Source organism: Haliotis cracherodii, unplaced genomic scaffold (genome assembly GCF_022045235.1).
Source record: "Haliotis cracherodii isolate W230 unplaced genomic scaffold, xgHalCrac1.p SCAF_13, whole genome shotgun sequence".
NCBI lineage: Eukaryota > Metazoa > Mollusca > Gastropoda > Lepetellida > Haliotidae > Haliotis > Haliotis cracherodii.
In genome coordinates this window covers 5,066,845-5,082,028 of record NW_027266268.1, presented here as the reverse complement: position 1 = coordinate 5,082,028, position 15,184 = coordinate 5,066,845, and the positions used below count along the sequence as shown (strand labels likewise).

At 39.2% G+C, this 15,184-nt stretch overlaps 2 protein-coding genes across 3 annotated transcripts; one reads left to right on the top strand and one right to left on the bottom strand.

Annotated features, from left to right (window-relative positions):
* Positions 1–61: 61 nt before the first annotated feature.
* Positions 62–2,809, bottom strand: LOC139459530 (UPF0184 protein-like). The gene is made up of 2 exons (XM_071241059.1): positions 2,650–2,809; positions 62–1,247 (listed from the first exon to the last, which is right to left on the bottom strand). The coding sequence occupies exons 1-2, from the start codon at positions 2,807–2,809 to the stop codon at positions 1,051–1,053; spliced, it is 357 nt and encodes a 118-aa protein (XP_071097160.1). The 3' UTR covers positions 62–1,050.
* A 230-nt stretch (positions 2,810–3,039) lies between these two features.
* On the top strand, positions 3,040–14,199 carry LOC139459529 (spliceosome RNA helicase DDX39B). Of its 2 annotated transcripts, none has more exons than XM_071241057.1 (10): positions 3,040–3,101; positions 5,037–5,256; positions 5,690–5,817; positions 6,224–6,500; positions 6,847–6,965; positions 10,859–10,990; positions 11,868–11,977; positions 12,364–12,508; positions 13,015–13,162; positions 13,999–14,199. In XM_071241057.1, the coding sequence occupies exons 2-10, from the start codon at positions 5,046–5,048 to the stop codon at positions 14,010–14,012; spliced, it is 1,284 nt and encodes a 427-aa protein (XP_071097158.1). In that variant the 5' UTR covers positions 3,040–3,101; positions 5,037–5,045; the 3' UTR covers positions 14,013–14,199. The 2 variants fall into 2 exon arrangements, with proteins under 2 accessions (XP_071097158.1, XP_071097159.1); XM_071241058.1 differs by having other exon boundaries at positions 3,085–3,157.
* Positions 14,200–15,184: the final 985 nt, after the last annotated feature.

Here is a 15,184-nt window from a genome sequence, read left to right as displayed (position 1 = left end):
GAGGTTGGAGATGAGACACATAAAAAATATGAATGGCCTTACCATGCTTACAATGCTTACAGATTGATCAATATTCCGTGCAAACAAAAGACACTTGGTAAGACTTGGGCAAATTGTTGTTGTCTAATGTGCAAAGGGGATAAAAAAAACAACCTCACGGCACAATTTAATTTTTGAACTGCTGTAAGGTCAGACATTTTGGTTTTGGTTTACAGATTTTTATTGTGAAAAATTTGGTTGACAGGTAAAAAAAATCCATGGTTACAAGTAAGAAAAGTTTGCATTCCTTCTGAATTGAATGTTTAAATAAAAATAAAGTTTCAGATCAGAATGTTTTATAAGTGGATCTACCTAGTTTTTGCCCGTGCTCCTGTAAAACAAAAGCACATTTTGTACCCAACTTGAGACCTACAGTGGGTACCGAGGTGGGTCGGGTACCCAGGGTAAATTTGGACTCGTCTCAGCCCTAGTTTATGGTGAGTCTGCATATTTCCCTCCAATATGCAGCTTACCTGAAGTTCTGTGCAATGAAACTTGATCTGGATGGTGCTGATCCCAGTGACATTGTCCAGATTACTGATCATAGTGGGAGAAATGTCCTTTAACTACATACCATAAATCAAGATACTCTCATTCATCATACACTTCAGAAATTCCTTAATCAAGTAATAAAGTACTATCATATCTCATCTTAATTACTACAACCAGAATGCCCAAATACAGGAGAAATAACCCGAATACTTAAAACATAAAAGGATGAAAGACACCCCTGTTCTGCTATGTTACTAACTACGGAGTTATTTGTACATAAACAGTAGAAAAGAATTTATTATCTTGTACTTAGCAATCTTCGTCATAGAAATATATTTGTTCACTTAGTGCAGTGTAACAACATAGGAATTCCATTATGAATTATCGATGATATAGGTCACATGATGATACAGGTCTGAAAGTCTTCAAATAACCCTTGATGATGACCTTAAAGGTTTATCCCTGTTTTGATCACTGCATTCAGAGTGGTCCAGAATGACACATGGCGTTGATGGTGGACTATGAACTATCCTTTGTTTCACTGTCTGGGACGTTGACATCTTCACCTTTACGACGTTCCTCCTCCAGTTCCTGCCTCGCCTGCCGACTGGACTCTAGAAGGTCCTTGAACTTGGAATAAAGATCATCGCTTCTCTCTTCCAGAGTGTTCAGACATTCATCCAGTTTGTCCAATGTGTTGTTCAGATCACTATATTCTGAAAAGATGGAATAGACATTATCATGAATTAAGTGAGTGAGTGAGTCTGTCTTTCATGCCACACTCAGCAATAGTCCAGCTATATGTAAACATTCAAGTCTGGACCAGACAATCCAGTGATTGATATCGTAACTCAAGTCACCGAGCCTGCCCCCGGATTCATTTGGTCATCTGTTACAACCAAAATAGGTTGCTGTGGACCTATTCTAACCCAGAATCCCCATGGGGGTTGCAGCCATATAACAGCTTGAGACACCAGAAACAGGTCTCACACATCATGCACATTGTACCCATACATGAATACATTACTGTCGGCGGACTTCACACACTAAAACTTAGGTCAAGATGTTTTCATTGAAGTAAGATAAATTAATTTAAAATGTGCAATAGCTAGTATCAATTATTTATTAAACAAGAAAAGCACCTGAGCATAATACACAAAATTGTTTAATTAAACAAGTAATTAATTATTCCAGTCGCTTCTGAAAAGTACCTACTATATCCACCATATTGATTAAACGGATTAAGCAGGTATTCAACCAAGGCCACTTGAGGACAAATCACAGACATTGAGTGGGTAAATAGGTTGATTGTTCATTCACTATCAATTGAATGAAACTAATAAAGGAATATTTGAAATGTAATATATGTAACAGGGCTATGAATAAATTGCATGTCAGAATACATGAGAACTTAGCGCTGAACAAATTATTAGAAACATAAATATTTTCGTCATTTTTACAGTCTAATCCGGTTAAAGAAATCCTATTTCAGACATGTTGTTATAAAAAGTTATGGGTATGGGCCATCCAAATTAAGTACAAGTCATCCAAATTTGGGTACAGGTCATCCAAATAAAGTGTGAATGCACCAAAACAGGTATGAATCTTACAAGAACTTTTAGTACAGATTTGCCGTTTACTCTGGGAACAAATCTCCGCGGGTACAGATCGGCTTGTATCCATGAGTAAGGGTAAACCTGAGACTCATGTCCAATATTACCACTGATAGCGTAGGCATGGAATCTGTTTGTAACTGAAATTTTAATTTGTCATCAACATACACTTATAACAAAACAATTACTGAATTTATCACTAAACAAACTTGTCCTCTCTTGATGACACTGTCAAATTTCATATTTGAACTTGACCTGTCAACAAAGTCAAAGCATTTGAAATCTTACATTTCAGTGATAAAATAGCCTTCATATAGAATCATACCTGAAATATGATTAATTTCAACAATGATGCAAGGAGATATATTTTTCACAAAGTGGTGATTCCTTACACATACTCATGTAGATCTATAGAATCATCAATATGTCAGATTCCTGTTATCAAAATGACAAATTAGCTCAGCCAAAGCAGTCAATTTTCATGGCAAAATATTCTCATAAAGACCTTGGGCACAGCCATCGACAAGACTTTCAAGATCACTTCCATCATACAAATCATCTCCGTCATCCTCTTCGTTCATTTCGACAGCACTGTCATTAACATCTATAGTTTTCCTATCCTCATCCAAATCGTCCCCATCCGCCATTTTACTGTCATGTGACATGTAGTTATTGACCCATAGGGGGCGTCTCATCTATGAGTTTCGCGATGATGAGAATAAGTGTCGTAAAACGACTCATGTACAGTCACCATAAGTTATAAGAATGTTTAGTGATAAAAATGATTGTTGCAATAATAATACAAGGGCCTTACGTTAATTGCATCGTTTCCTGTATATTTATTTTTTTAAATAAGAAGAAAACTCAATGAAGTTATTTTAGCTGGTCCCCATTAACTGCGCACTGAACCGGAAGTAACATAACCATCAAACAAGTGCGTGGCAGTTCCTTTCCAAGGTAAACGTTTATCCGAAGCCATCCGTTGCTGCAGCAGTTTCAATCCTACTTAATTTGTAACTATAGTTTACGGCAATATCTTTTGTACAAATGTGAACGTTTATTTTCATGTAATGAGTGTGTATTGCAGTTGAAGTAGTCCTCACTTGTGTCTTCGTACGAATGTAATGTGGAAAGTTTCAAAATGGCGACGTGGTATCTAGGTCGGTAGTACATGTACTTCCAAATTACGTTTGTATTTAACACTTCCTAGTGGATTTGTGAGTAAGATGGTGATTCAAAATGTTTTATGTGCCAGCTATGATCGTCAAAGATCTTGAATGATGCCGTAATGTATAAATTCGACACGAAATCCTCAGTTCCAAACACAAAGAAGGCAGCAGCTTGTTCGGTCAAGTTTGCTCCTGTTCAGATAAGGACGCCTATATTTTTTGATTGGTATATCTTAATACGAAAGAGCAACTCTTTATGCATTTTATACTGCAGTAGTCGTGACAGAATTAATTCACATGTATGAATAATGAATCGGAAACTAAAAGCATTCAGTAGTCAACTCAAATCATGAGTTAATGAGCTGAAAATATATTGGCTAATCTTTGGCAGACCACAAAAGTACCTCGACTAAAACGCCAATGTGACCAAACACAGTTTATGTATTTAACCCTATTTATACATCAGTGCCAATCAATTCTGTCCAAACAAACCAAGATAGACAGTTGTGGAATCTAAAATAGAAAATGCTGAAGTGTTCTAATGTAGTCCTATATATAGTTCTTAGTAACTAGAATGATATAAGTTTTATTTTGATACAGACACTAGGCCTATATAAAATGCAGTAAGTAGAAATTGTGCAATAATTCCAGTACAATCACGCTAACTAAAGCAGCAGGTCAATATAATGCCAGTGTACTTTATTCAGGTAGTGTTTTGAGCATTTCTTGAGTCATATTGATACATAATAACTTAAAGGACATTCAATATGCATTTTGGAAATAATATCCAGGTACCTTAAGCACGTGTACTTTCGATTTTTCAAAACAGGTTATGTGTAGGAATCGATAAAATTACTAAAGTTTTTTCTAATACTTGTGATCAGAGTGAGTTGTTTCTAACACTATTGAAGTAGGAGACACTAAGAGTTGCTTTATCTTAAGGCTATAATTACCAGAAATAGAACTGTACTGTGCATGAATAGGTGGCAAAGTTGAATTGATTATCAATATACTTTGAGTAAGGGAAGTAATTGGGGCCTGGCATATTGAACTTCACGTTTCCATTTGAATTTTTAAAATTTACTGGCTTGTTGACCAAACAAAATTTGAATAGTTCATGTAGACCTGGGCTTCACTCAATTTTCTCAAGTTACAGACTGACATTGTTGTAATTATAATCTTGCCACTTAATGGTTTACTTGCAAAGATGGTTACTATGTAATCGTATCTGAAACACGGGTGTTGCTGGGTTAGAATTGGACCCATGCAAACCATAATGGTCATAAGAGACGACTTGATAGATCCTGGGCCCCGACTTCGTGACGGGGTTGATTTGGTAGAAAGTGTGTGTATCGTACCAGCAGTAAAAATTGGCACTAGTCCTATAGTCCTTGCCAAACTACCCAATAGTTAAGGTATATATAAGGACTAGTAAAAAAATGCCATTTTTAAGGGTTTTGCTAAATGTTATCATTATAAGGACTAGTGGACTAAAATGTTACTTTTTACTGCTGCATACCATTAATGTGTTGGAAGCTGCTCAAACAATCCCTGGTTTATCTGATCTGTCTGAAAGGTGCTTTCTGTTGCCAAGCTTAGTCATATTGTCTTTTGTCTGAATTGTTTGAAATTATTTCTGAGCTCAGACACTAGCAATTTTGCTTTAGCTTGAAATGGCATCTGTTCTTCTGAAATGTTACTTAGAAATATTTCTTGTTCTTAGAAATCAAAGATGGCAGATAACGAAGTTGAGAATGAGATCTTAGACTACGAGGAGGAGGAGAATGAGACCACCACAGAGGGGGCCGCTGGAGATGGGCCAGCCAAGAAAGATGTCAAGGGAACATATGTATCCATACACAGCTCAGGCTTCCGGGACTTCCTGCTGAAACCAGAACTGCTGCGAGCTATTGTAGACTGTGGTTTTGAGCATCCGTCAGAAGGTATTGGTCTTGTCAAATTAGTGCCTCTTACAGCTGAAGAATTCATTCATGTAAAAGAATGTTACAGAATACTGGATTTTGAGTCATCAGTATGGGGCAGTAGAGTAGCCAAGTAGTTTTGGTGTTCAGTTGTGACGCTGAATATCAGGGTTCAAGTTGTGGCCTGTTCTTGGTGACCCCTCCTGTCATATGGCTGGAATATTACGTGCCGTGCACAAAACCATGCTTCAGTGTGAGTAAAAGTTTGGGCAAGCAGCTCAGTGAAAGTTAAAGATGATTGTTTTGTTCCGTATGTTTTTATCAAATGTGATGTTGATAAACGAAAGAGGAAAGGTTATGTAAAATGTTGTGATCAATAAACTTTATCGCACATCTATGCATATGAGGATACAACCACACGAAAAGTGCATTATTTGTGCCGGTCTTGTTTCAGTTCAGCACGAGTGTATCCCCCAGGCCATCCTCTCCATGGATGTGTTGTGCCAGGCTAAGTCTGGCATGGGGAAGACAGCTGTGTTTGTGCTGGCCACACTTCAACAACTCGAGCCTGTTGACGGACAGGTTAGTCAATTTCCATGAAATAATACTGCTGTGTAGCGTCTTAACATTATTGGATTTATTTAGATGTCCTGATTGTCAGTTTGTTGGTGTTACCTTACAGCAGGATACTCCCTCTGTACCTGATGCAAACAATATAGTTAATGTTCATATGAAAGAAAAACATTCCTAGGCATATTATGTTTGAGAAAACCTTCCATTTCAAGATGTTGTGGTCATTTTGTTTTTAATTCAGTGTTTGAAAATGAGCAAGAATGTCACTGGACTTTGCCATAACCTTAACGTTTAGATATAACAATTTGTGGACCCAAGATTGAAACACTAAATTGGTTAACTTTGTAGACCCCAGAACTCTTAGTTCTGCACCTTTATTTTTGGACAAGTGACAAACTATGCTTTCGATTTTCAGGTATCAGTTTTGGTTCTTGCCCACACTCGTGAGCTGGCTTTCCAAATCAGCAAGGAGTATGAGAGGTTCAGCAAGTACATGAACAATGTCAAGATTGCTGTCTTCTTCGGTGGAATGTCTGTGAAGAAAGACGAGGAAGTGCTGAAGAAGAACTGCCCTCACATTGTGGTGGGAACCCCCGGTCGTATCCTTGCCCTCACACGCAACAAGACGCTCAGTCTGAAGCATATCAAACACTTCATCCTGGACGAGTGTGACAAGATGCTGGCGGAATTGGGTCAGTTATTTTTCACCCCATAATACTGGGAACTTCCCAATCGTGAAACATTGTAACTTTGCTGATGAAACAAGTCTTCTATGTCCAAAATTCAGCTCTTGATAGATAAGATTAATTTTCAGTTTTGACCCATTTTATTTTCTGGATATGAAGTATGTCTTTTGAGAGATTAGAATCTCTTGTAGTGGAAGGGTATGTACAGAATTTCAGAAATAAATTTACAAATTAGTTTAACTTTAGTCCGACAAATTTTGGTCTTTTCTAAACAATGTTTTTGTGTGAGTTGCAAGTTTACCTATGACTTGTTCATTTGAGCTGAAAGTGAAAAGGTACAATCTTGCTTCAGATATGAGACGAGATGTCCAAGAAATTTTCCGCCTCACACCACATGAGAAACAAGTGATGATGTTCAGCGCCACTCTCAGCAAAGATGTCCGACCAATCTGCAAGAAGTTCATGCAAGATGTAATTACAACACACCCTTCTCGCCAAGTTTCTTTTTCTTCAGTTGGTTATTGTGGCCATGGCATTGAATGCAATGGCTGATCTTGATGCTGACGAACCACGTCAGATTCTGCACCTACACCATGGCAACACCTACCCATGAGCTTGACTTGTCAGGGTCAAGGCTGTGGCAGCAGTCAGTATGAGATGTCCGGATAATACCTACAGAATTCAGGGCATTCATGGATCTACTTCCTTTAGCATGTCGGCGACCTGCACAGTCCCACAATCATTCTTGAGAAAAAAGCCTATCAATCGCGAATTTCAAAAGTTAGGATGGAATATGAAATTAGCACGGTAGATAAACATGTCACACTGAGGTTGCTTAAGCATGCATTCACTTAGATATGTACACACTTATTTAATGAGTTTGTCTTGCCATCACTCCTTTAGCACGTCTTCATAGAGGCACTTTGAACCTGAGCTCTCCTAGCAAGGGGGAGGAGTGTTTCTCAAAATCTGTTTCTTCCCAATGAGATATTTTTCTAATAGAAATGTTAAACCCTAACCGCCCATTATTCAATACTTTCCTTTTAGAAAATGTCAATAGAGGTACCCTAAACCTTGGCTCTCCTAGCAAAGGGACAGGGTGTTTCTAAAATAACAAATAGTCCCTTGAAACTGCCACTAAACATTCCTTTCATAAATTTGTATTAGTTTACTCGCATAACCTGTGGTGCAATCAAAGTCTCTCTTGACCTGCGTTCTCCAAGCAAAGGGACAGAGTTTCTCAAATATTATTCATCCTTCATACATTAATATATTCTGTCATTTTCAAACTTGCCAAGTATTTCTTAGTCTGGGTAGTGGGGCACACTGAACCTGAGCTCTCCTAGCAAGGGGAACGTGTGTCTCTTAGCTACAAGTAGTTGTTAAGGAGTGTTAGGGTATTGGTTAATCGTCAAGTACTTGTTAAATGGATCACTTGGTTTGGATTTTTAGCATTAATATTGTCTGATTTAAGAAGAACCTAATTAAGTATGGCAACAATCTTAAAAAACACCTTGATAAAACAATACATGAATATGGTGATAAATAAGGAAAGAATTTTACATGCTGTTCGAGAAAGCAAAAGGTTTTCTTAAAAGTGTACAATTTTCAATACACTAGTTATAATACATACTCACATGCAACTACAGATAAGGATGGATGTCTTAGACGACTAATGGTTTACGTTGAATATTCTGAATTTGCCCCAAGTTAAAACAGGAAGCTGTTAGAAACTTCTTTTGCTCTTGGAATAATGCATTATGCATTCTCAGCAACATAAAACTAAGTTCACACACGTGTTCTTGATTTTCCGCGTTCGAGGTGTGATATCCTGTTGGAAGTGATGGACTGAAGGCACACTAGCACCCTGCGCTCTCAAAGCAAAGGGCATGTGTGTCTTGCTTCATGATGAACAGACTGTGGACTGTGAATATTGTTCTGGAGTTCATTCCTTTTGTCATGTGGATGATTGGACTGAAACTTCACATGCAAGTTCCAGCTTTCTTGGTGCTGCCGGTGCGCTGCAGCGTGGATCCGTCGGCGTCGTGTTATCGTGCTCCGTAGTTATCTCCCCTGGGCTGTCCTAGGTCTGGGCTCTGTAGGCATGGATGTGCAAGTATGCTGTCAGCTGCTGTCAAGTTGGTGCTGCCACCTACACCAAATATGTCCTTTGTTTAAGATTACATGTTTTTGGTATTATGATTTTAGGTTTCAAATTGACTTGCTTCTTATACAATTTGTAGAAGGGTGAAATTCTTAATTCAGGATTCTTTAAAAACACATTTGGCTTTTTACAGCTATTGTAAAAAAGGTTAAAATTCACGACTGTAAATTTAAAAATTAAAGGAATGCGTCATTTTAGACTATTAAAGCTTTGATAGATAATCACTTTTCAATACTGAATTTTGCATTTTTTCAGTGCAATTTTACTATTATTGAAATGAATTCTTTTTGGCCATTCAGAGTCTTTTGGGTACGGTTAGAGTTAATGCAGTTTTGAACAGGAGAAAGATTTCTAAATATCAATTCCTTGACAAAGAGAACACCATGTTTAAGTGCAATGGCTAAAAGAACATTTTCCTGTTACCGATTGTGTGATGTACATCTACATAAGTATTCAGGGTTCCAATTAGTGAGGCATTGTTGAGTGAACATGTTTGGCATCACAATTGTTAGAGATGCTCAATAATTTGATGCATTTCTTGACCTGTCCCTGTAGCCTTGCTTTACCATGTTTGCACGAGGCAACAAAGATGGTGATATGCTGGGTGGAGGAAATGGGTGACAAGTGTGGAAAACAAATCTTTGACAGCAGGTGCACGGATGGCCCAGTACCCTAAAGTGCTACATTTTGCTGTGCAGATCTTTGGCCTGGAGGTGGGCCAGACACCTAAGGTTGTTTCTTGGGTGTGTCGGCACCATTTCTGTGCCCATGGATTTCACCAGTCTTAAGACCGTGATCACTTGGTGCTGTCCTACCACAAGAAGCTGACAAGTTGGTACAGCTGAAATGCTGTTCCAAGCAGTTAACTCGCACTCTGGTTAAAGATTGATGCTTGCCCCATCAGCATGCCTGGGTGTTCCGGTTTTCTTGGGCAGAGTTTCCAACTTTAAACTGCCGTGATATAACTGAAAAACTGTTCCTAGTGGTGTTGATAAAAGCTTGCCCTATCTTCCACTGGACTGGATATGCCCAGTTCCACAAATCTATCCGTGCTACAACAGTTGTAAGATCATGTCTAAACATGCTTACATCTGTTGTAGTATCATCAGAAGGTTGATCAATCACGGGAGTGTTTTAGGTCTTCAGTAACACATGTTTGTCATAAGAGGCGACTATGCTTGTTGTAAGATTTGGTTTGTTTGTTTGTTTTAAGCCATGCTCAGCTCTCTGTAAATAATCAAGTCTCGACCAGATAATCCAGTGATCGATACGAGCATCAATCCATGTAATTGGGATCGATGGCATGCTTCAAACCAAGTTGGCGAGCCTGACCACCCGTCGTAAAAGGCGACTTATGGGATTAGGTGGGCAGACTCATTGACTTGGTTGATGCATATCATCGTATCCTTATTGTATAAATTGATGCTCACGATGTCAATCACTGTATTGTCAGGCCCAGGCTTGATTATTTACAGACCGCCGTCATACAGCTGGAATCTTGCTGAGTGTGGCATTAAACAGACAAAATAGTGATGAATGCCATGGCTGCTTACAGCTTTATAAGGTTGTGTTGTGCATGCCACTTCTTGGAAAGCTCAACTCCCCCGAACACTCAGATGCTGTCACTTGGCTGAAATATTGCTGAAGTAATGCATATCCTGCTCATGTAGATGTACATTACACTCTGACTTGTATTGTTAGCTGTTCTCTTGATAGAAATTGGACCAATAGGGTAGGACTTGAGCTAGACGTAAATGTTATCATGAATAATATACTTTGCACTAGAGAGCCAAGTTCAAGAGATTGACAGCTTGATATTGTGCTGTGACAAAAATATGTCCTTGAATTTGGCTGACTAGCATGTTTTCAGTTGTGGTGTGGCCAACTTTGTGTGGTATTTCTTGTCATATCTTTTTGGTTAACATTTCAGAAATTACTGATCTTTGGAAAGTGAAATTCAATTTTGGGGAAATAATTGTGAAAAACCTCCTTTAATGTTTTAAGAAGTAAAAAGGGGACACCATTTTTTTTACGTTACGGCCACACCAAATGACTACCACCAACTGGCTGACGGATGTCTCGCCCACCCAACTCCCGGCCTCGCCTGGCTTCTGCTGGCCTCATTGTTCGGCTTCTGATCGGCCTCCCGAGACCTGGAGCAGGTAACTTAAGGGTAACATGTGAATGTGTGGTTTTCTAGCCGATGGAAGTGTACGTGGACGACGACTCAAAGCTGACCCTGCATGGTCTTCAACAGCACTACGTCAAACTGAAGGACAACGAGAAGAACAGGAAGTTGTTCGAACTGCTTGACGTGCTTGAGTTCAACCAGGTATTACAACATTCAGCTGAAGTAGGGGGGGTAACTCCCTATAGTCATGCATAGTTTCAGAAGTTCATTTTTCGTCATGGCATAGTTCTCATATTTCAGTGTAGCAGAATAGGCCCCATGTTGGTAAACATGAAATATTGCCTTGTTATTTTTGACCTCAGCAAACATGGCTGGAATATTGCTGAGTAACATCAAAGTTACATTGGTGCTAAGTGAGGTGAGAACAGTGAAAATAATCATATTACCTAAAGCCCTGGGCCCCGTTCCACAAAGCGATCTTAGGGCTTAGTTGATTGTAACTCACTAAGTATGCAATCTTAAATTTTTGTTACGATCAACTGTCCGTGCCACAAAGCAATCTTAACTAAGAGAGTTGTAAGTTAAGATCAAAATGCTAAGTTGCTCCAGACCAACTTAGGATTGCTAAAATCAATCTTAAATTTTGTACCATAACAAAGATGGCGACTTTTATTATGGTCTGCTAAACATGACCAAGGGAGGCCACTCTAAGGGAGACTTTTGTATCTTCGTGGCTGAAGATTCCAATCTTTGTTAAGATCGGCTACTTTAGAACTTGTAAAGTTACAATCACCCTCAGATCGTTTTGTGGAACGAGTGTAAACCTTAGCTAAGACGATTTTAGAATCGACGCAAGTCTCTAAGATTGATTGTAGTTACGATCGCTTTGTGGAAAGGGCCCTGGACTTCATTCTATAGAGATGTTAGTGCTAGGACTTATCATTGTTAGTTCATTGGGCATTGATCATCTTGGGGGCCAAGTTTGCTTTGTAGAACATTGATGCATTATCCATCCAACGCTTTGAAGATACTCAACATTGAAATGTTTTTGTAGACAGGATCTTGCGCTGTTTTGTAGGTGATCATCTTTGTGAAGAGTGTGCAGCGATGCATGGCCCTGGCTCAGCTCCTGATTGAACAAAACTTCCCAGCTATTGCAATCCACCGAGCTATGACCCAAGAAGAGAGGTATGTTCAGTCCTGAAGATTTGTAACCTTCACAAAGGACATAATCATTAATTCAATGATGCAAGTAAGTTTCGCTGTGGATCCTTTCCTTAGAAACAAACATGGTGTTTCCTGCATCATACTTCGACTGCATGGATCGTTCCCAATATGAATCACAGGAGTGCCTGGCCTAGTCTGAATTGTTTACCGGTCGCCATCAAAAGCTGGAATATTGCCGAGTGTGGCGTTGAACAAAGAACAACAAACTTGATACCAATTTCTTCATTCAGTGTCCGTATTTGGATGTAGTTCATATTGTGTTTAGGAGGAATGTCCATAACCACTTGTAGAACTAGCTCCTGGTATTTGAATGTTTTTAGGTAACTTGAACTCTATTCTTCGTACAGGTTGTCCCGGTACCAGCAGTTCAAAGACTTCCAGAAGAGAATTCTGGTTGCAACCAACTTGTTTGGCCGAGGCATGGACATTGAACGAGTCAACATTGTCTTCAACTATGACATGCCTGAAGACTCCGACACCTACCTCCACAGGGTAGGTTCATCACCCTTATCAGTATGATGTGGAATAAGCTCTAAATGATGATCAACATTGTTGGTCAACGTGTTCCAGTCATTAATTTTGGAAAATCTGCTAAATCTTCTTCCTGTTTTAAAAGAATGATAGCTTACCATGAGTATTTGTGATTTAGATATTGTAACTTGAAATGTAGGTTACTTGATGGCTTCCTGTTCGACCCCCCTGCAGGAATTCTGGGTTAGAATAGGTCCCCAGTGACCTATACTGGTCATAAGAGGCGACTAAATGGATCAGGTGGCTAGGCTTAGTGACCTGGTTGATTGCATGTCATCGTAACAGGATAACATGTGCTGTTGCTCACTATATCAGTCACTGGAATGTCTGGTTCAGACTTGATTATTTACAGGTTGGTGTCATAAAGCAGCTTTACTCGACCAACATTTCACCGCGGCGTTCCCCCCAAATTGATGTCCACTTTGACACACATTTCTTTCACTAAGCAGGATCAATCGTGATTTCAGGTTGCCCGAGCTGGAAGGTTTGGTACCAAGGGGTTAGCCATCACATTTGTGTCAGATGAGAACGATGCCAAAATCCTCAATGATGTCCAGGAGAGGTTCGAAGTGAACATCACTGAGCTGCCAGATGAGATCGACATCTCCTCATACAGTGAGTGTTTTGACTATAGGAATGGAATTCATCTGGCCATCCACTGGGATGGAGGAAAAGATTTCTTGGAAACTACTGAAGTGACTTGAATGAAAGTTTTCATGCTTATTTAGGTGATACTTGTCAAGACTGCATTCCAAAACTTGTGCCCTAAATTTCTTCTTTTTTGAAGTTACAGCCCTTGATCGATGTTATTTTACTTAGTGCAAAGTGTCTGCATTGGGACATGTTTTCTCACAAACTACCAAAGCTTATCTATGAGATATTAATCAAGAGTTCGAGAATAGGTACCATAAATTATTGCTTCCTGAGAAGGGGCCTTTTGTGTGTTTTAATTACACATTCAATCATTTTTTCTGATGAGACGAAGCAACCCAAATGTCTATCTCTTCTTAAGGCTTGATAGGACCTCTTTTTTTTCTTTTCTTTTTTTTGTACAGTATATATTGACTACCATATGAACAAACAAACTTCAGATGTTCTCTAAGGCTGAGGTAGTGACAATGCTGTTTTCTTGTTAGTATTACCCTAATTTTGACTTACCTCCCTTTAGTGTTGCCCCTCTTCAGATTTTGCCTCATATCACATATCACCTTCTTTTCTGCCCCTGCCTCCCTCTATCCTTCATTCCTCTCGCGCACACAATTGATAAGTAAGCATCAGAATTTTTTAACAATTTGTAGCAATACCTTTGTAGTAAGCAATATGGAAATTATTTCTGGAACAGATATTGTAACCCGCCCTTGTGCATAATGAAGATGAAATTGTGTCAACCTTGGAATTTCAAATGTGTGGATTTTGACGAAAGCATCTGATGATGGTTTTTCCTGTTTCAGTTGAAGGACGTTGAAGTGCTATCCACCCTGTCAGAAGTAGTTGCCACCAGCCATCATACTGTGAACAGTTTTTATACTGGGTCTTTTATCATGGTTTTATCACTTTGTGTTTGTACATTTTAAAGAAGATATCTCACTTTATGTTGTCATCATTTCACTGTAAATATCAAGAACAAAATAAATGTAAAGATTTTAAATGTCTGCAACTGTTCTGTGGTCATTGCAATTTCAGGAACATTCCTCAAGATCTGGATTTGCCCAAAAGGTATGGCACCCTCCCAGATACTGGTCTTGAGGGCAGAGAGATCCATATGTTTGTTTGTGCTGGAAAGTGAACCTGTGAAGGTCCGGGTTAGAATGCAACCCATGCTTGTCTTAAGAGGTGACTATCGGATCAGGTGGTCAGACTCGCTGTCTTGGTTGATGCATGTCGTCAGATTCAAATTGTGTAGATCGATGCACATGTCAGTCACTGGGTTGTCTGGTCCGGGCTTGAATATTTATATATAGCCGAGTGCAGCATTAAACAAAAAAGCAACAAAAAATATTGGAAATTGGGCTTATCCCCTGCCGGGCCAGAATGGCCGAAGGGGGATTATGTAGTGGCGCAGTCCGTCCCACAGAGGGTACTAAGCTTGTGAAATCAACTCCTCCTACAGTTTCCAGAGAATATCCCTGACACTCTACACACAAGATGTCGACATGTTGATGATAAGCAATCGCAGTCCCGTTTCATTTCGACAAATTTTGACAGAGTTACTGACCCTGTTTTACGGAGCTTCATGAAATCCAGTTTCCAGAGTATATCACAATATCTAACTATAACTATAACTATAGTTAGTTTCCTTGTTTAAGGCTTTTGTGGTTGAAAGCTACATCCTTATGGCATTAGCATTTAGACTGGATTACTCCCAACAAAATGTTCTGCGCAATTTGTTTCAAATGCAGTGCCATCTACTGTTGTTATTTCATAAAATACAAAGAAAATATAAACTCATGCGGGGATGTTGTGCTCTCAGAGCACTCTTGTTAACATTTATTTTGCAATAATCATTTGTGTGTCTCCATAATGCATATTCCAGAGCTGGAGAGGTGCCGGCAAACTGTCAATCTTAGCCAGATAACAAAGTCGAGGTTAACGCAGGTTATCGTCCTGGAAAGTGCTGCAGAGTGGGTCCCATGGGCG

Bases quoted from the DNA above. Each gene is read 5' to 3' on its own strand.
- LOC139459530 (XM_071241059.1), bottom strand. From the start codon at position 2,809: ATGTCACATGACAGTAAAATGGCGGATGGGGACGATTTGGATGAGGAT. The intron at 1,248-2,649 runs GTCTTTATGAGA...CCATCTTTTCAG, and splicing joins TGTCGATGGCTGTGCCCAAG to AATATAGTGATCTGAACAAC.
- LOC139459529 (XM_071241057.1), top strand. From the start codon at position 5,046: ATGGCAGATAACGAAGTTGAGAATGAGATCTTAGACTACGAGGAGGAG. The intron at 5,818-6,223 runs GTTAGTCAATTT...TTCGATTTTCAG, and splicing joins TCGAGCCTGTTGACGGACAG to GTATCAGTTTTGGTTCTTGC. The intron at 11,978-12,363 runs GTATGTTCAGTC...TTCTTCGTACAG, and splicing joins GCTATGACCCAAGAAGAGAG to GTTGTCCCGGTACCAGCAGT.